Source organism: Nestor notabilis, unplaced genomic scaffold, assembly GCF_000696875.1.
Source record: "Nestor notabilis isolate BGI_N333 unplaced genomic scaffold, ASM69687v1 scaffold552, whole genome shotgun sequence".
Lineage (NCBI taxonomy): Eukaryota > Metazoa > Chordata > Aves > Psittaciformes > Psittacidae > Nestor > Nestor notabilis.
This window is the reverse complement of record NW_009917643.1, coordinates 434-19,625: the sequence shown is the minus strand read 5'-3', so window position 1 is coordinate 19,625 and position 19,192 is coordinate 434. Positions and strand designations below refer to the sequence as shown.

Below are 19,192 nucleotides of genomic sequence, written 5' to 3'. Positions count from 1 at the left end.
CACCAGCTGCAGGGAAGAGAATTAACTGCTGCAGCTGAAACCAGGGTGCTCTTTGAAAGGTTCCTTGCCTGTTGCACTCCTTGCTGCCCAGGGCAGGATGCGGCCAGCCACTGGCAACAAGAAAAAGTCACCAGTTGGTAGGCTGGAGTTTCCAGTCCTGGTGCTGCAGTGATGGGGTTCATAATTTTTCTTTTTCTACCAATAAACGAATTCCTTACAAAGAACAGGACTTTGCTTTTTTGTCAGAAAGGTTGAGGGGGGTTAGAGTAACAGTTTAATCCCTGAGTCAATGCTGGTGTCTTTTCATCAGGCAGGGCTAGAAAAGCTCCTGATTCACACTTTTCTTTATTCTTCTTATATTTATTTTTCCTCAAAACTGCCCGAGGTGGACAGAAGTGGTGCAGTGCTTTAATGCAGAGTCTGCCTGTGTGTGTTCCAGGACTCATACAGAAAGCAGGTGGTTATCGATGGCGAGACGTGCCTGTTGGACATCCTGGACACTGCGGGGCAGGAGGAGTACAGCGCCATGCGGGACCAGTACATGCGAACTGGGGAAGGATTCCTCTGCGTCTTTGCCATTAACAACAGTAAATCATTTGCTGATATTAACCTTTACAGGTACGATCTGGGGCTTTACCTCCAGAGCAGAGGCTGGAAAAGGCACCAGACCCATTTGCTCTTAGACTTAGTGAAGAGTAAATAATAGACAAATATTAAGTCTCTCAGTCCTTTCAGGAAGTTTTTCAAGCTTATCTGTGTTCTGTGTCAATACTTCAGTAGTCTGGTGAGAACGGGGCACTTACCTGGGTGGTTGTGTTAAACCAGTGCTGTTTAGGGCACACAGAACGTGATCTCAAAAGAAATGGGCAAGGAGGCAAACGGTAGAGTTACATGTGGACAAGAAGATGGAGTGTAGGAAGTTATTAGACATATTGCTGTAGGTTAGAACCCCTCAGTCCTGTCCAGCTTTAGTAGCTGTTTTTGGAGCACAAGCTTGGTTGAATACTGAACTAAACAAGTCTTTAGAAAACAGTTCCTAATTTTTAAATACTTGTCTTTTTAAAGAGAGCAGATCAAGAGAGTGAAAGATTCGGATGATGTGCCAATGGTGCTAGTTGGGAACAAGTGTGATTTGCCCACGAGAACAGTAGACACAAAACAGGCTCAAGAATTAGCAAAAAGCTATGGAATCCCCTTCATAGAGACGTCTGCTAAAACAAGACAGGTAAGATGCTTCTGTTCTTGTTCTGACCTCTTCCTGCATGATAAATGCAGAACGCTCTCCCGTTTTCCCATGCACTATGCTGTGCTATTTCCAAGCTTCATGTCTGCAAAAAGAAGAGGGCTCCATTCTTCCCTGTGAGGGTGCTGAGGCGCTGGCACAGGGTGCCCAGAGAAGCTGTGGCTGCCCCATCCCTGGCAGTGTTTGAGGCCAGGTTGGACACAGGGGCTTGGAGCAACCTGCTCTAGTGGAAGGTGTCCCTGCCCGGGGCAGGGGTTGGAGCTGGAGGAGCTTTAAGGTCCCTTCAAGACAAACCAGGCTGGGATTCTCTGATCTGCTCTTGCTGAGGCATGGTCAGACGGTGCCATTGGTCATCCCAGACCTGTTCAGTTTTCTTGGCTTCTTAACAAAGACCAATTATAAGATTATATTTACAGAAGGATTTCCCCAGTGGGCTAATAGGCTTGTTCAGAGCTGCGTTGGGTACATGGCTGTGTCTGGTCAGCCTGGTTCTACCCACAGCAGTGTGGACTGAAGCAGAAAAGCTGCAGTTATTAAGCAGCATCCAGAAAATCCTAAGAATCCTAAACCAGAGATGATGAGTCAAGAAGTAATTTTCCTGCACAGGACCCCTCTACAGTTACAATTTGCCTTGTTTCTGTTAATGGCTGTTCCTCTGGGTGTTTGCCTCTGAGGAGGAGTTAAGATTGTAAGCCAAGAGTTTGGGATTTAAGTGCTAGTTTCTTCTTCTTATGAGCTATGGCATGAGCTGGCTCCTACTCTTCCTGTAGAATTACGTCTTTCAACTATGTTAAGAGACTCTGGGGTGCAAAGAATAGTCATCTCAAAAGCTTAAGGAAAGAAAACACTTTACTTGGATCCTTTGCATTCAGGGCGTGGAAGATGCTTTTTATACACTGGTGAGAGAGATCCGGCAGTACCGGATGAAAAAGCTCAACAGCAACGAAGATGGGAATCAAGGCTGCATGGGATTGTCCTGCATTGTGATGTGATAAGGTGAGCTTAACGTAAATCTTTTGTAACTGATCATTGTTGGGTTTTCTGTATCACTCTTGTCAGCGTCTCCTTCCTTTGGAAACCATTCTGACTGCGTGGAGAATGTGTCATTTCTGTTTTATACACAAGGAACACTTGAACTAGAGAGAGAATGTGTGCAATTCTGCAGTCACCGTTTGCTGGTGGTTGGTTGACCCCTGAGCAGCTTGAGCTGCTTTGCTCTGGAGTATTCACTGTTTGAAGATTAACCAAATAAACTAGTGCAAGTAGTGAACTTTAGGAGTTCTCCAACCGAAATTCTTCCCAGCAGTTTCCTAAAAGATGTTGCTCATCACCATAAAAACAGGCAGACGAATTCAGGACTGTTGCTCTGCACATCACAAGCTGGGGAGCAGCTAATTAGAGATGCCTTTCTGTTCCAGATGCCAAGAACACGTGGTTCAGATGTAGCTGCTGGACGAGTCTCGATGCTACTGTATTGCGTCTCATGCTGATGCCCTACAGTATTTTGGTGCCAGTGACCAGAATCTTGGTACCACTTAACTAGCACAAGGTCCTTTTCTGTGCTCCATCTGAAGAGAACATCTCTGGCATCTACCTCCTTGCTCAGCTAACGGAGCAGTCGCATCTCTTGATGTACTGGGATTCTTTTCTCACTGTGTTATCTGGGTTTGTTCAAGAAGAAAACCGGTCACAAGAATTAAATGAACTACAGAGACTCAATGCTGTGAAAAAGATGACACTTTACCTCTAGAGTAAAAAGCTAGAAGCGATGTTTGTCCCCTTTCGATTGGATTCTGATTTGCAGCACAGTCAGAGGAGTAGCACTGATCGTTGCTTGGCAGCTCATGTCCGAAATGCTTTTGCCACCATGGATGCTCCTGTCACGTATCACATTGGTAATCTGTTCTCTCTGCACCCCTACAGCATATTTGCAACATCTCCTTTGTGCCAGGAGTACCACTTAACTGATCCTTCATTTTCTGTAATAAAAAGGAGTTACCTTTCCTAACTTAAGTGCCTGTTTGCTAAGAAGATTGGAAGTTGTCCCCTGTTCCCTTGGGTTGAGGAAAACCCCAAGGACTGGAATTTCTTGGGAGCTTATTGTCTGAAGCAGGCAAATCTTGTGTTGGTGATACCTTTGCCTGACAGGATACTAACCCAAGAGTTTTATAGACTGGAAGATCCAGCAGGCACTTGTAAAGGCTCTTGAACTAGGGAGGGGGACATCCTGCCTCGGGCTTTTACTTTCTTTGTAGGTGGAACTGTTGATATTGGTTTTCTGCAGCATTCGCATCTCTTCTGAGTTGGACCAAATTAGTCACCTGTTCATTTTAACAGTAACTGCCAACATTTACGGGCAGCTTCTCAATAGTTAATCTAATAGCTGGAGGTTAGAGAACTCGGACAGCTGTTACTCAGCTCTGTAACTTGCAAACTACTTTATTCTGAACTACTTTCTTACCAGCAGACTGTAAACCACAGTCTCTTCAAGTAGCCTCTCTGTAAAATGTAGCTGGAGAGTCTCCATGTCAGGGAGGAGTGTGGGATTTCAGGCTGGCTCTGCTTGGTGCAGTGGTTGTCACGTACATCCAAGCTGAGCGGAGAAGGCAGTGAGCTAGAATAGGAACAGAGCTGGCTTCTGATTGCAGCATCCTTGCAGAATGAGGAAGGCAGCGAGTTCAGCAATGACTGTGCAGAAGGTGCTATGTTTTACTGATGGGAATTCTGGACTTGTTCTAACAGCCCCAGAGCACAACAGAATTACTGCATCAGCTGGGTGAGTTCTTCCTGGAACAACACGTCGTCACCTTGTAGAATACAGATGTACGAGCATGGTCACTGTTGCAAAACCTACCAGTGTTCCTTGGAATGCTGTGACCTTCCCCAGTTCTTGTGCTGCTGGGTTTTATTCTGTGTGGTCAGCCAGTGTGTCCCACTGCAAAGCTGAATTCCCAGTTGGTATCTGGAAGTCAAGATTCTTCAGCCAACAGAGGGAGCATGCTTTGAACCAGCATGAGCAGAGACGTTGCAAGAGGCTTCATTGTTTGGTGTCAGATTCCTACACCTTCGCTTGGAGTTCTCAGTTTCAAAGGGAAATTAGGAATCAGTAAATGCTGAGAGAAGAAATTGTTCCTTTTAATAGTGCTCCCTCCAGTACTTACATTCTTAATTCTCCTCTTGTAACGGAAGAGGCTCGATCCGCATCAGGTTTTCTTTACCAGTGATAATCCTTGTAAGTACTGTTTGCAGTTTGTTTTACCCTTGCCTGATGAGACACTGATGAAAAACTAAACCCACAATGCTTTCACGTAACACATTGTTTCCCAGCAACACACAAATGGTAACTCAAGGTGAGTTCGTCTGAAGATGATCTCATGCCTGCATGTTAAATGTGACAGAATTACCCTCGCTGCGAGCTGTCCTGGCTGGAAGCAGCAAGCAGGGTTTATTTGGTGCAAGAAGAGAAGTGGCAGGTGAAAGAATTCAGCACCCTGGGCAGCAGATGGGTGTCTGCTTCTAAAGACAAATGTGGCAAGCTGTTGTCCATTTAATAAATTGTATGTGGAAGATGGCAGCTTTTGGGATGCACATCTGGTCACACAGGAGAGGCAGCAGGGTGGAGTTTGCACTGTGTTTGAATGGGGAGATCTCGTCATCTGGCTACATTGATGGGTTTTGCTTATTGGGAAAGTTGGGAGTTTCTTTCCTGGCAAACAGGAGTACAGAGATCAGAGCCTGTGGCCGTGGGAAACCTTGTCCAGCTGGCATTGGATGTTTGGAGGTTGTGTGGTCATGTATGGAAAACTCTTTTGGATGGAGGTTCATCTCCCCATTGCAGGGCATGTTGTAGTTGTCATTCAAAAGCCTCCTAGCTATAACTCCACAAGTTGTGAATTCTCAGGCTCGTTTGAGAACTGGCAAATGCATCTGCCTTGTCTTTGGGGTTCCCTTTCTTTTGGGCTGTATAACCTCTTAGAAGCGAAGATGATCTGGTAAGGACGAGTCAGTGTGGATTCACCTCTGGAGCCTTAGAGGGGATGCTGCAGAGCTGATCTACGCGGGCTGTGCTCCCTCTCACGTGCACAATTTTAGTTTCAGATGTAGAGTGATACAAACTCAGGGTGTTGTACTTCATTTCTAGCTGTCTGTATGAGAACCCTGATTTTGGTGGCACCTGAGAGAGAACTGTGGAATGACAAAGCCCCGAGGACTTTCGGGGGGAATCATGTAGATTCTAAGCACAGAAGTTTTTGCACAAGTCCCTGGGAAAGGGGGGTTTGTAGATTTAGTCCAGGTGTTATTTAGAACTAACAGCAAAACACTGTGTTAGTGCCAAGTGAACTGCCCTGTTCTGCTGGGGGAAATGGGCAGGAACAGCTTTGAGGTTAAATATAACAAAAGGGTAAAGCTCTTGTTCAAAAACTACGAGTGCCAATAAGAAAACAAAGGTTGCTGTTGTTACGGCCCGTGAGCAGCTGTTTGATTGTGAGGTAGTGGAACCCTGTGGCTTGTTCCCGTTCGTGTCCCCGCGCCACGGTCTCGTTCAAACAACACTGCTCAGATTTTGTTCTGTCATCAGCTGGACTTCGGATGGTCACCGTGATGCTCCAGCCATGGGAGCTTAGTGCAGTGACTTAGAACTGGATTTCAAGCAGCTTCAAGCCTTTGTGGGGAAGCAGAGTAGTGGAAGTTTGAATTTCATGGTCCTTTTTACTCCCCAAGCCTTGAGTGAGTGTTTGTGTGTAACCTCCTGGATTGTAGGGAACTGTTGGAATCTGGACTTTTTATTCAAGGGCTAATTTGTTGTTACTTTGTATAATTATTTGCTTCCAATAATGCATCTCTTTTGGTTTGAATTGAAGTAAATTATTTTGCTTCTTAAATAACTTTTTTAAAGAATAAAACTTTGAATTCTTTGGTTGTTTCTTTTGTTGGTGGTGAGCAGGGCACGGGATCCACAACTGGCTCACAGAAAGCTTACCATGATGCCCTCTGCTTTCCCTATGGGATCTGGGTTTGCTTGGGTTGTCCCTTCTGCAATGTGGCCCGAACAGCTGTATCCTGGATGTTCCCTATAGCATGAACAAGCAGTGAGAGTGGCTTTGAGATGCGCCACGGGCTTGTTCCACAGTCCAATTTTAGTGACCTCACCAGTCTGTGCCACGTCTCGAGTTAGCGCTGGGTCTCTACACTTCGCAGTGGGGTCCCTCTTGTTACTTTTGCTGTATTTGCCCTTGGAAAGGATGATTGCTGAGTCAGAAAGGGGGAGGGGGAATTTCTTTACTTGGTATTCCAAGAGTGAAATCAGCTCTGAAGTCATTGCTGTGTCCGAATCATGCTTTTAAGATGCTTAATTCAGTCTTCTAAAATACTTCCCTGTTGGCTTTCTTCCCGCAATAAGGGGTTGGACCATACAGTAAGTGTCCTTTAAATGTGTTTCTCCTAAGACATTGTGTCAGGCCTCTGGAAACCCAGACTCCAACCTGTTTTCCGTGCAAGGGACTTCAGAAGAGAGTATAAACCTCCCTGCTCTGTGTAGCTGCAGTAGTAGCTGCCTGTTCCGAAAGGAGAGATTCGGAATACACAGATGGGTGCTTAAAAGCCAGGGGTTTTCCTGGCTTTTTAGGAAAGCTTTCCTCCGACACGACCGTCAGCTATGACAGTCTGCTCCTAGAAACTAGCTCACACCTGAAGGACTTCCTGACTTACGCTGCATTCCAGAACAGAGGTTGATTTAAACAGCCCTGGAGGGATCTTTGTAGGGAATGACCCCAGGAAGGTGGGGAGAGAACTTGCTGAGGCTCCTCTTCATGCAAGGAGCCCTTGGTCAAAAGCACAGCACATCAGGGCGTGATGGGATTCCCCCTGTTAATACTTTTCCTCTTCAGGAATTGAAACCATTTTCTGGCAACACTTGCCCCCAGGCTTCTGCTGGGGTAGTTTCCCCTGTGACAGGGCTGCTCTGCTGGGCTTTTGGGGACCTTCAGCTCCAGAGTTCTGGCATTTTCCTTTGACTAGACTGAGGTGGGATGGAGGCAGCTCAGAGAGAAAGATGAAGGAGGTGGGAGCTGCTCTGACGCCTCTGGGTGTGAATCACTTCGCAGTTGAGAGAGAGCAAGAAGATGGCTTGTTTGTACTCAACTCTGTACTTCAGCCTGAAGAGGCTCAGATCTAACTTTAGTAGCACATACTCAAGCTTTACTCATATTTCTACCATGAACCCAACTATGTTGACCCTGTGATTAAAAAAGCTGTGGGATCAAGAGACCTCCTGAGGGGGATGACCTCGGCACCCTAAAGGTTAGCTTTGGTTTCAGATGTGAATCCAAAGGTCTTGATCTATCCAGAAGGGTCTCTGTGGGAGGACTAAGAAGCAGAAGCCAGTTTTTATTGACCTTAAATGAAACACTTACACAATAACCTGGTGTTGGGGACTCAAACTGAGGAGTAAGAACAAGAGGAATTCAGAAACTGAAGACTGCTACGAGCAGGTGTGAGACCAGGTATTAGAGATGAAGGCTGTAGCAGCATCCCTCCTTTGCCCTGTTGGCTGCACCTCCACATGTTGGGGGCAGACATCTATAATCTTGGGGTTCTCTGAATATGTGCAAAGTGGAGCTAAAACTCCCTGAATTCTGGAGAATCTCTTCATCGAAACCCAGCACGTTTGTGCACATCAAATAATAGTGATCTTTGAGGGTTTTCTGGATGCTTTGGACATTATCTGATGCTGGGCCAAGTCTCAGCTTATCTGACTCAGCTGAGTAGTTGTGCCAAGAGCTTCCCATGCACCTACAGCCAAAATCTATGACTTATTATTTCTAGATCTGTATCTTATGCAAGTCACTCACTTATTCCTGCTGCCTTCTAGGCCAAAGCCTTTTCATAGCTCTTCCTACACCACCCAGCACAGGAAGCCTTTACACACACGTACACTCCCAACCAATGGTGGCTTTTCCAGGGGTGCTGGTTTTTCTGTTCCCTCCAGTGTTATGACCAAAGTCACGTTTAACTGAGCAGCAGGACTCTGTAGCCTGGATGGTTTGCTCGACTTGGCCTGATTTCGGTGCAGTTTGTCAGCTCCAGCAAGAAGTGAAGTAGAAACAAACAGGAAAAGACTGTTTCAAATCAAAGCTGTTGCATCCCTCTGACCTGGTCAAGGTTTTCCACTTCCCACCAGGAAGCTGAGTCAGGAGCTCACTCACCCTGGCAATATGCAGTGCACTACAAATTGTGGCCATTTCCTTCAGGTGGGAGCTGTTTTCCAGCTTCATGAGAGATCTGAAGTAGGTTTGAGGAGACCCTAAAGGTCTGGGATCAGCCCTCCATGCCTGGATACTAGGAAGAATCTCCTTAAAGCAAGCAGACTTCCCAGACTGAAACCCTGCTCTGTTGAATCCAAGCACTATGTGTAGCTTAAAGCAGCAGTTTCTTGCCACACCTGGGGTTGTACTAAGTGCTGGTCTCTGCGAGATTCACCTTGGTTATGGCTCACCTCGTACAGAACTGAGGATCACCCTTGCTATTATGATACACAGCTTTATAACAGCAGTTCCTGAAAAGCTCAGGAACAAAGCTCAGTTCCATGCACTTCCCTTTTGTTTGATCGAATCGGCTGGGAAGATGTGAGGACATTTCCGGTTGCTAAAATCTCTCAGGAAACATCCTCTCTGAGCAGCGCACTGGTTAGCAAGAGCACGTCATTCGTACCCACCCACCACCCCTGTGCTGCTGAACACAATGAAAACCTCAGCCCTGTGCCTTAGGGCTTTCCTTTAAACCACCCGTTCAGCACAGATGACATTGGTTTGGTCTCTCTTTGCTTTTCTCACTTCTAGTTTCTCTTTCCTGTGGCCTGACTTCCACAGCCCACTTCAGGACGGTGCAACTGTGCAGGGATGTGGTGATCTGAGCAGACACAGCAGAAACTCTACTAAATATAAAATGAAAGCCTCAGTTAAAGAAGTTAAATTTGAGCCCTGGCTTCACCTGTTTCAGTGCAAGTGCTTGTGGCTGCACTTTAAATAGGCTTTGAGCTGACCTCCCTTCTCCTTTTAGAGCGGGAGAGTCTGATTACAGGCTGGGGAGAGGAGTAAAACCAGTGTGAAGCTGCTGTGCGGTCAGTCACCTGCTGGTGCTCTGTTATAGCAGGGTGTTACCTGCGGCTCTGCAGACTTGCTGCAAAGATGTCACAGCTGAGAATCTCAGGTAGGTCTGAAATTGCAGGTAGTGAGGCCAGGAACCACAGGGCAGGCTGGAGCCCCCGCGGGTCTGGTGGTGCCTGTGCAGCCCAGGGCACCTCGCTGGGGGCTTTGGGGGGTTTTCCTCCTGTTTGGATGGTGCAGCAAAAAACATTATTGTTTAGGCCAGGTTGGACACAGGGGCTTGGAGCAACCTGCTCTAGGGGAAGGTGTCCCTGCCCGTGGCAGGGGTTGGAGCTGGAGGAGCTTTAAGGTCCCTTCCAACCCTAAACTGTTCTGTGATTGCTTAAATGTGCTCTGCTCATACTGAATAAAAACGCTGTCTGTCCTGCAGTGCACTGGATCCTGTACCACCACCATTAAATCACTGTGGAAGGGGGCAGAGGATGTCAGGAGTCTCTCGTCAACCTGGCTGAGCTCAGATGATTGGGGTGCTGTGGTCCCAGGGGATGGGGAAGACACGGTGGGCAGCAGGCGTAAGGCCAGCCCGTCTGTGCAGAGCAGCACAGAGGGACATGTGATGCTGCTGCAGAGGAACATCAGCACCAAACAGTTGTGATAAGAGCAGCTTAGAATTGCAGTGCTGTGTGGTGTGATAGACACTGTCCTGCTGTGTGAGGCTTATATCAAAGCCTGGCCCTGCAACACCAGTGAGAGTTTGTTGACCTTCACGAGTGTCATTTCCATCCGATACAGAGAGGAAAGGTCAAAACAGGCATTTCTGGGATGCTTAGTTTGCAAATGAATACATGGAATTCAAGTGCCACAAGTGTATGTTCTGCTGGTTGGGCTTTGGGAAGTCAGCAGCTGGTGACTTGTGATGCCAGAGCTCCAGTCTGAATTTGCTGAGTCTGATGCAAAGGGCATGAGTTGCACCCCAAAAAGTTGATGCCACACTATGATCAGGCATGAAAATCTGTGCAACTGTCTCAGCTCTTTGATCCCATTAGTGGGTAAGTGGAGATGTGACCACAAGTGGCTGGAGGATGAACGTTAGCACCTCTGATGTGCCCATCCATCCTGATCTTCCCAAGGGAGGGCGAGTCATGGGTGAAAAAGCAGCAAAGCAGCCCCAGCTCTGAACCACTGAAACATTTGCTCTCTATTAAGCAGGAGAATGCTGCTCTGTCCTCGTCAGCAGAGTCTTCTCGTGCTCTTCTGCATCCCTGCGTCCGGGCACGGGCACAGGGAGAGACCTTCTAAGAGAGCCCAGTGTTATCACATGGCCGGGTATCTGGTAGTTGCTTGTGGTGTTGACGGAGGTGATGGAGGTTCTTGGGGATGCTGTTCCCTTGGACAGCCGCAGTGACGGCGTCTGCCGTGGGCTTCCTTGTGCGCGCACCACTGGGGCGCTCTCATGGAACAGTCAACACGGAACTTCCAGCTTTATCCTGTACAAAGCGACAAGTTCTGTTCTTTCTTTTGCGAGTGGAAGGCTCTGGCGAAACTCGTCCTTCGCTCATCTCTTTGTAATCACTGATGTGATGATGAGGCAAAAAGGCTTCAAGTTTGAAGAGCTGATCACGTGTTTTGTTTTGTTTCTGTTTTATCTCAAACAGCAGAAGACAAAGGTGAGTATTTCCAGGCTTTTTGCATACTCTTCTGTGTTACTGCCCAGACATGATCACTGGAAACAACCAGCAGGTACAGGATCATGGTGATGTTCCAGCAGTTGGAGAAGGTGCCAGCTCTGCCCCTCACTCCTTCAGGGAATGGTTACAGCTTTTTGCTTCTTGGGTATATGAAGCTATTTGTTAAACATTGTCCTTGCAGCCCTGAGCTCCTGCTCAGGAGATAAACATTTCATAGAGGAGTTCTTTCCTCTGTGACAAGAAGTGAAACATTTTGCAGTTTCCCTTAAACCTCTTTGCACCTTTGTTTTTATTTGGTTGTTTTTCCGTTTTTCTTAACAGAGATCCAGCCTAAAGTAACTTCCTTTAAACTTACTTTAGGCTGGAGCATCCTGCTGCAAGAGGATTTGATCCATGAGGGGACAGATCCAATGTTTCATCTCATTTATTCACATTGTCAGTCCTGTCTGCTTTGACTGTCATCCACTAACCGTGTCCTGTCTGACATGTCAGTGGTGTGCTCCATCTTTCAGCATCTTTCCACACTATGCTTCATGATGAGCTGCCAGCTGCTGGCAAAACCTGCTCAATTAGTGTCCAAATGTGCTCCTCAGGAGCTGCTGCCACAAGAGCCCTTGAGGTTCTTGTGTTACAGTATTTTGTTGGCAGTAGAAGAGCTTTTAACCTTCTTTCTCTTTCTTCATAAAGTTCCAGTCAACCTTGTATCAGTGGTGGCTTTCATAGGGCCATGTTAGCTGGCACCTTTGCAGCACGCTGCACATGATGGGCTGAGAGGGTTCCCTAGCTAGGAGCTCTTCAGCTGCACGGTGGTGGGGGGAGCTAAGTGCTTGGGCTGCTGGTTCTGTCTGTCTCCATCTATACCTCGTCTTCATCCTGACTGGATGCCTTGTGGAGTAAGTGGGTCTTCAGCTTCCTGCAGCTGTAAGGGCTCTGCTGGCCTTCCCCTCTTTGTCTCTGTGCATGCTCTCATCAGTGCCCTTTGCAAAGACTTGCTGCTTTCTGGGCCTTTTGTGCCACTCTTGGACTGTGGTTTGTACCAGAGGTGTCCAGGTCTGTCTCCAGCCCACTATATGTGGCCCAGGCTCTGTGAAGCTTGTTGCAGACTTGAGGAGTCTTGCAGGCAGCATGGAGGTGTAGGTGTCCTAAGGAAATGAGCTGAGCACTAAGATGACTGCACGGGGCTGTTATGGTGGCTGCAAACCAGATGTGTGTGTGACCTTGCACTCTTCTTCTCCCTGCAGAGATGGATGAGGCATTGCGCTCCTTCGCAGAGAAGGTCTTTGCCTCTGAGGTGAAAGATGAGGAGACCAGGCAAGAGATCTCTCCTTTTGATGTGGAAGAGATCTGTCCCATCTCACGCCAGGAGATGAGAGAGCACATGATACTTCAGGAGAGCTTTGCCACATCAGAAAAGCGGTGAGCAACAACCAGGGCAGCTGGGGAGAGGAGAGTTGTCTGCACGTCCCCAGCCAGAGCCGGTGAAAACAGCTCACACCACCCATGAGATAAATCCTGGGTAATCCCAGGGCATCTCTCGGGTACCTCAGGGTTTCCTTTCCAACTCTTCCCACTGTTGGACAGAAAGATGCCTGTGGCCTGTTCCTTGGGTGTCAGCACAGCAATGGCCACGGAGCTGTTGGAGTGGGAGACTTGGAGACCTTTCTCTGGAAAGCTGCAACTTCTAAAGCCCACGCTTGAAAGTCTGTGGCTACTCTGTGTGCTGTGGCCTCTGCTCCTGGCTCTGTCTGTTGGAGGTGCCTTGAAAGCACCAGTGGGATGGTTCATGTAGTGCACAGCTGGAGCGTGGCTGTGGTCAGTGCTGTTTGCCTGAGGTTCTCCTCCCTGGCAGGAAGAAGCGCCTGCTCCGCATGAAGACGATCACGTTGGCAGTGCCTGTGGCTCAGAAGTCTATAACCAGACTATCTACTATTGACGAGGCCATCTCCACCTCCCCCCTCTATCAGACTGTGCCTGACTTCCAGCGGGTACAGATCACAGGCGATTATGCCTCTGGGGTAGGTACTTGCATGGCTGTGTCCTTCCCCATGCTGACCACCACCTCATACGGTCCCTGCCTGTCCCTCAGCCCAGTGTCGCTGGAGTCTGTATGAATTGCAGCCTGTGTCTCCCAGCTCAGTTTTTGTCCCATGAGCATCTCCTGGTCCCCTGCTGTGTCCCTGGAAGATCCAGAGCTGAATTCCTGTGGGGTGCTGCATGTTCCCCATGGGATTGGCTGGACAGGGCAGAGGGGAGGGCATGGCAGGGTGAACTGTGCTCATTCTATTGTAGCCTGCACTTGCTTGCACACAACTGTCTGAGATCTGTGCATGTGGCAGAACCCCAGAATGGTTGAAGTTGCTGCACAGTATTCTCAGTGCTGCTCCACTCTGACTTCTCCTGACTGCCCAAAACACTTGCCTGTGCAGTAAATCAGAAATTACTGACACATTAGGTCAGTGTATGTTGTTGGTCCTGCTTCAGTTACAGCCTGGGCTCCAAAAATAGCTTCTAGTGTTTTGCCCAGACCTTGCTTCCATCTCACTTTGCAGCGAGGAATGTAAATGACGACAGGGGAACTCACTGGTTCTGGCACGAGGAACTTCCCTTTGCCATGTCTAGGACCTTGCCTATCATCAACACCTTCCACTAGAGCAGGTTGCTCCAAGCCCCTGGGTCCAACCTGGCCTTGAACACTGCCAGGGATGGGGCAGCCACAGCTTCTCTGGGCACCCTGTGCCAGCGCCTCAGCACCCTCACAGGGAAGAGCTTCTGCCCAAGAGCTCATCTCAGTCTCCCCTCTGGCAGGTTCAAGCCATTCCCCTTGTCCTGTCCCTCCATCCCTTGTCCAAAGCCCCTCTCCAGGTCTCCTGGAGCCCCTTTAGGCCCTGGAGCTGCTCTAAGGTGTCCCCTTCAGGAGCCTTCTCTTCTCCAGCTGCCCCAGCCCAGCTCTCTCAGCCTGGCTCCAGAGCAGAGCTGCTCCCGCCCTTGCAGCATCTTCATGACCTCCTCTGGGCTTGCTCCAGCAGCTCCATGTCCTTCTTATGTTGGGGGCCCCAGACCAACCCAAACCATTCTGTGATTCTGTGATCCCTTCTTTGCCCTGCTCAGGCAGAACAGTGGAACGGAGGGGATGATATGATATGATATGATATGATACGATATCTGTATCTTGCTGTGAATAAAATTGTCCTGTTTCTCTCTTAGTGCACCAGGTATCCCTCAGGCAGGTAGGTTCCAGCTGGGAGGTTGTTTCAGCACCAACTCTCTTGCAGGTGACAGTGGAAGATTTTGAAGTCGTCTGCAGAGGCCTGTACCGTGCGCTGTGCATCCGGGAGAAGCACATGCAGCAGTCCCTGCAGAGGTTCCCCAGGACCCCGTCCCACTACCTGCGCACTATTGAGGGCGAGGTCTCGAGGGCGAGGGACGCTGGCCCAGGCCCATGTAGGCACCTGGGGGGTTTCCTCTCTGGCTTCACTATGGCATGGGCAGGGTTGTGGAAGTGCTCCACAGGAGAGTTGCTTGCCCCGGTCTCCGTTTCAGTGAGGCAGTGGCAGGGATGTCTCTGCCCTCCGCCTGCGGTGGAGGAGCAGGGCAGGCTCATGGGGTTTTGGCTGGCAGCATTTGCCTCATGGTATTCTCCTTTTGGTCCAGTGTTCACCCCGCCAGTGAAGGACGGAGAGGATCCCTTTGACACTGGGAATCTCGCTGCGGACCTGGGATACCATGTTCAGATGAAGGATGGTGTCGTTTATGTCTATGAAGATAAGGCAGCAGCTGACAGAAATGAGCCGAAGGATCTGCCCTACCCCAGCCTTGAGCACTTTGTTGATGACATGAACTTCCTCTTGGCCCTAATTGCACAGGGGCCTGTGTAAGTGCACAACCCAGCACTGCTGGATGCAGCTGAACAGGTCTTGCCTCAGCAGGCAGAGGGAGGTCAGGGCAGAGCCAGGGTTGCCCCCTCTGCTCCCTGGGCAGAGGGAGGAAGCCCCTGATGACATGCTCACAGCCTGCTGGTTTCCAAAGTGTCCTTGGCCCTTGTCATCCATCTCGATTGGGGTCTTAAGCAAAACCAGCATTGAGGGATTGGAGACACACTCTGCAGGTATGCTCACAGCTGGCCAGGCCTTCCTCTGAAGCGCTGTAATAGAGCCAGGAGAAGCACCTTAGGGAAGCAGGGCCAGGCCAGCATGAGCAATTCCACTTCAGGAGAGAGCTGCATCCCGGTGTTTGATGTGCCATGCTCCTGTGTTGAGGGGGAAGGAGCCCAGTCACTGTTCTGCCCTTTGCTTTCACTAGGAAGTCCTATGCTCATCGGCGCCTGAAGTTCCTCTCATCCAAGTTCCAGTTGCATGAAATGCTAAATGAGATGGATGAGCTCAAAGAGCTGAAGAACAACCCTCACCGGGACTTCTACAACTGCCGGAAGGTAAATGGCAGAGCTTCCAGCCCTGGTGACTCTGCAGAGCTGAGCTGTCTGGGTGCCATCCCCACCCTGACAGCTGGGTATTAGTCAAGGGCTGTGGCACCTGCACTGTTGCTGCTAATGGGATGGTGCTGACTGGGGTGCTCTTGGCCTCGGCCTGTTATGTTCATCTGCTGAGCTCCCCACACATATTGGGCTCATCTAATGGGTTTGTTGGCCTCCTTATAATGGTACCTGAGCATCTGGAAACTAGATAGCTGTCCTTCTGGTTTCTCAGGTGGACACACACATCCATGCTGCAGCCTGCATGAACCAGAAGCATCTTCTGCGTTTTATCAAGAAATCCTACTTTGTGGATGCTGACCGCATAGTTTATGATGCCAAGGGCAAACAGCTCACCCTGAAACAGCTTTTCCAGCAGCTCAATCTGCATCCCTATGACCTGACAGTGGATTCCCTGGATGTCCATGCTGTAAGTGGTAGGGCATTTACTGTAAGTCCACTCTCAAGTCACACTTACCCACCCCTGTAGGCACAGCGTTTCCCCTCCCTGTGCACCCATGACATGATGGTGGCTGTGGCAGGATGTAGCAGCTCCTGGCTTTCCCATTTTGGGTCGTTTGGATCAGGGGTGCATGTAGCCTTTACCCTGACCCTCCCGTCCCCAGGGACGTCAGACATTCCAGCGCTTTGACAAGTTCAATGACAAGTACAATCCCGTGGGTGCCAGCGAGCTGCGTGACCTCTACCTGAAGACAGACAACGCTATTGATGGCGAGTACTTTGCTACCATCATCAAGGTGAGAATACAGAGGAGGAGAGAGCAGTCAAGCTGTGGCACTGCTGTGCTCAGAGGCTGGCGGGTCCCCGTGCAACTGCATCCTCGTTTGCAGGAGGTTGGATCTGATCTGGAGGATGCCAAGTACCAGCACGCAGAGCCCCGCCTCTCAATCTATGGGCGATCGGCTGAGGAGTGGCCCAAGCTAGCCAGCTGGTTCAACAGGCACCGCATCTATTCCCCCAACATGAAGTGGATGATCCAAATACCCAGGATTTAGTATGTGCTGTGGGTCCGAGAGAGCTCTGTGCCTTAGCATAGACTGGTTTGTGTTGGAGGGACCTTAAAGCTCATCCAGTTCCCCCTCCTGCCCCGGCCAGGGACACCTTCCACTAGAGCAGGTTGCTCCAAGCCCCTGTGTCCAACCTGCCCTTGAACACTGCCAGGGACGGGGCAGCCACAGCTTCTCTGGGCACCCTGTGCCAGCGCCTCAGCACCCTCACAGGGAAGAGCTTCTGCCTCAGAGCTCATCTCAATCTCCCCTCTGGCAGGTTAAAGCCCTTTCCCTTGTCCTGTCCCTACAGGCCCTTGTCCAAAGGCCCTCTCCAGCTTTCTTGTAGCCTCTTGCAGCACTTGAAGCTGCTCTAAGGTCTCCTCAGAGCCTTCTCCTCTCCATGCTGAACAAGTGCACTGTATCTCATTTTTTATCCTGAAGGGATGTTGGGGACAGTGGGACATGTTTCTCTGGTAGCAGCTGATCCCTGTCTGTGTCCACAGTGATGTGTTCAGGTCTAAGAACTTCCTTCCACACTTTGGGAAAATGCTGGAAAATATCTTTGTCCCTGTGTTTGAGGCAACTGTCAACCCTCAAGCCCACAAAGAGCTGAGTGTCTTTCTACGCCATGTGAGTGCCACCTGATGATGTTGTTGGGGTGTGATGAGCATTCACTTTCCTGTTTGTGCACCAGAAGTGGAGTATTAGCCATGGACAACATCACCAGTGGGCTTGTGGCCACTCTGGGGTGGGACAGGGGTACAGGCTGCAGCAGGGTGATGGCAAGCTGCAGTGGGGCAGGGTGAGCTGGTCTGCCTGGGCATGAGGAGGGGGGCAACCTTGAGATGCAGCTTCTCTGTTGCCTCGCCAAGCAGATCACTGGCTTCGACAGCGTGGACGATGAATCCAAGCATAGTGGGCACATGTTCTGCACTAAAAGCCCAAAGCCAGAGCAATGGACTTCAGAGAAGAACCCATCCTACACCTATTACTTATATTACATGTATGCCAACATCCTGGTGCTGAACAACCTACGCAGGTGAGGCCCTGGATCTGCCAAGGGACCTGTGATGGGCGGGCAGGAGCAGGGCTGCCTCATGAGTTGTCTCAGCTCTTTGGTTGTTGGTGTGGAACGTGCTCTGCCACCAGTGTGGTTTGGAGCTTTGTGTCCCAGAGCCATACAAACACTCCTCTTTAGGAAGTGCAATGAACTGGGGTGAAAACTTTGGGGTTGCAGAGATGCATCTATTGCATGCACAGATCGTAGAATCCCAGCCTGGTTTGTGTTGGAAGGGAGCTTAGAACTCATCCAGTTCCAACCCCCTCTCACAGGCAGGGACACCTTCCACTAGAGCAGGTTGCTCAAGATGAGCAAAGATGACAAGTAATGAGCTCCTCGGTCAAGCTGGATTCTTGGGGACTCACTGCTAGGAGCAGAGCTGGATCTGAAGTCAGGGAATCTTGCATCACAGCCACCTACCCCTGCTGCTTGCTTGCTCTGAGTTCTTCTTCCATGTGTCTAGGCAGCGTGGCATGAACACGTTCCTCTTCCGTCCACACTGTGGGGAAGCCGGGGCCATCACACATCTGCTTACGGCCTTCATGACAGCAGATAACATCTCCCATGGTCTCAACCTCATGAAGGTAAGTGGAGTAGTCTGTCCTAGAGGAGCCCAGGCGTGGCAGAGGAGGAGAATGTACACAGCTGGCATCCACTGTAGCTGCCTTAATTGCACCTGTACTTTAGACTGACACAGCCTGGCTTCAGGCGGATGTTCTCTGGGCTCCTCCAGTCATGGAGGGATGTTCTCCAGGCATGTTTAGGGATGTAGCTGAGAAACATTCAGATTTCAGTGGTTCAGCCTCACAGAACTATCACTGGATATGTCTGTTATCATTGGAGCCAGCTGAGTTCTGAAATCGGACAGGTTTCAACTCACTTGGCCTCTTGTGCTCCCTGGAGGACTGCTGCCTTGTCTGTCCCTTCTTGCACATACGAACTCTCTGCATCAGATTTCCTGCCTGGGGCACTGGGCTGATCTGAGGAGGGACCCTGGAAAGGTGGAGGGCACAGCAACTTTCTTCCTAACCTGGCAACTCTACTCATCTTTGCAGACCCCCGTGTTGCAGTATCTGTACTTCCTTGCCCAAATTCCCATTGCTATGTCCCCACTCAGCAACAACAGCCTCTTCCTGGAGTACGCAAAGAACCCGTTGCTGGACTACCACCAGAAGGGCCTCATGGTGTCCCTCTCTACAGATGACCCCATGCAGTTCCATTACACCAAGGTACAGCGGGAGCTGATCACCAGGGCTGGGGCTGTGGGGCTCGTTTCTCTGGGAAGCCAGCAGCCTTTGCAGAGGGTCCAGCGTGCTGGGATGGCCCTGGCTGCAGTGGCGCCTGTGACACAGCCTGTGCCTGCAGGAGGCCCTGATGGAGGAGTACGCCATCGCTGCCCAGGTCTTCAAGCTCAGCACCTGTGACATGTGTGAAATAGCCAGGAACAGTGTCCTGCAGTGCGGCCTGTCCCATGAGGTAGGTGCCCCTTCAGGGATGAGGACCAGGTCCGCAGCTCAGGGAACCATAGACTGGTTTGTGTTGGAAAGGAGGTTAAAGCTCCTCCAGCTCCAGCCCCTGCCCCGGGCAGGGACACCTTCCACTAGAGCAGGTTGCTCCA

At 49.9% G+C, this 19,192-nt stretch overlaps 2 protein-coding genes across 2 annotated transcripts; both read left to right on the top strand.

Annotated features, from left to right (window-relative positions):
- Positions 1 to 439: 439 nt before the first annotated feature.
- NRAS (neuroblastoma RAS viral (v-ras) oncogene homolog) lies at positions 440 to 3,066 on the top strand (the record flags this gene model as incomplete). Its single annotated transcript, XM_010009326.1, has 4 exons — positions 440 to 618; positions 1,066 to 1,225; positions 2,116 to 2,239; positions 2,662 to 3,066. Coding segments are annotated over 3 exons (459 nt in total), but the record flags the coding sequence as incomplete, so codon positions are not given.
- Positions 3,067 to 9,365: 6,299 nt separating this feature from the next.
- AMPD1 (adenosine monophosphate deaminase 1) lies at positions 9,366 to 19,050 on the top strand (the record flags this gene model as incomplete). The annotated part of the gene is made up of 14 exons (XM_010009325.1): positions 9,366 to 9,451; positions 12,278 to 12,452; positions 12,886 to 13,051; positions 14,309 to 14,471; positions 14,688 to 14,907; positions 15,336 to 15,465; positions 15,740 to 15,934; positions 16,131 to 16,262; positions 16,356 to 16,519; positions 17,018 to 17,144; positions 17,390 to 17,553; positions 18,038 to 18,158; positions 18,630 to 18,803; positions 18,940 to 19,050. Coding segments are annotated over exons 1-14 (2,064 nt in total), but the record flags the coding sequence as incomplete, so codon positions are not given.
- Between the last annotated feature and the right edge of the window lie 142 nt (positions 19,051 to 19,192).